The following is a 791-nucleotide window of genomic DNA, read 5'->3' on the forward strand; positions in this document are numbered from 1 at the left end:
ATGTGTTCTATTTTAGTGACAAAAGGAATGTGAGAAATCATCATCATCATCATCATCATCATCATCATCATCATCATCATCATCATCATTTATAAGAACTTTGTAAATGAAGAGCTCAGCCCACGTTGCCGAAGATGCGGCCATGAAAAGGAGAATGTCAAACATATGTTTGAATGTCCAACAACAATGGCAATTCAAATGGGGTTTTTTGGACGAGTGGAGGTGCCCCTAAGTATATTGACAATGGAGCCGAAAAAAAAGAGCCTCGCTCTCGCTCGAAGATTTCTTCGTGGAGTCCGCCAGGCCCATTAAGGATACAAAAAAAACAACATCATTATCATCATCACCATCATCACCATCATCATGAAGCATTTCTCGTGCTTCCCTTTTTTGCATTTCGGAAAGACTGCAAGTTTGAAACGTCTGGTGGTGAACCCAACCACCAGGGGGAAGGTCCCCCGCCATTTGTTCCTCTCCGCTTGACCAGTTGCCTGGACCACAGCAACATGACCACTGGGACAGCGCAACGATTTCTAAGCATGGAGTGGTCATCTTCGGGTGGTATGTGTATAGAATAGCAATAGATAGATAGATAGATAGATAGATAGATAGATAGATAGATAGATAGTTAAATAGATAGGTAGATAGATACATGAATAAATAGATAGATAGATAGATAGATAGATAGATAGATAGATAGATAGATAGATAGTTAAATAGATAGGTAGATAGATACATGAATAAATAGATAGATAGATAGATAGATAGATAGATAGATAGATAGATAGATA

General features: G+C 38.6%; 1 protein-coding gene across 1 annotated transcript; it reads left to right on the forward strand.

The window, feature by feature from the left end:
* Positions 1–307: 307 nt before the first annotated feature.
* LOC101863130 lies at positions 308–561 on the forward strand (the record flags this gene model as incomplete). Its single annotated transcript, XM_005107617.3, is given in 1 exon segment — positions 308–561. A coding segment is annotated over 1 exon segment (55 nt), but the record flags the coding sequence as incomplete, so codon positions are not given.
* Between the last annotated feature and the right edge of the window lie 230 nt (positions 562–791).

This window comes from Aplysia californica, unplaced genomic scaffold, assembly GCF_000002075.1.
Source record: "Aplysia californica isolate F4 #8 unplaced genomic scaffold, AplCal3.0 scaffold00615, whole genome shotgun sequence".
In the NCBI taxonomy this organism is placed as follows: domain Eukaryota; kingdom Metazoa; phylum Mollusca; class Gastropoda; order Aplysiida; family Aplysiidae; genus Aplysia; species Aplysia californica.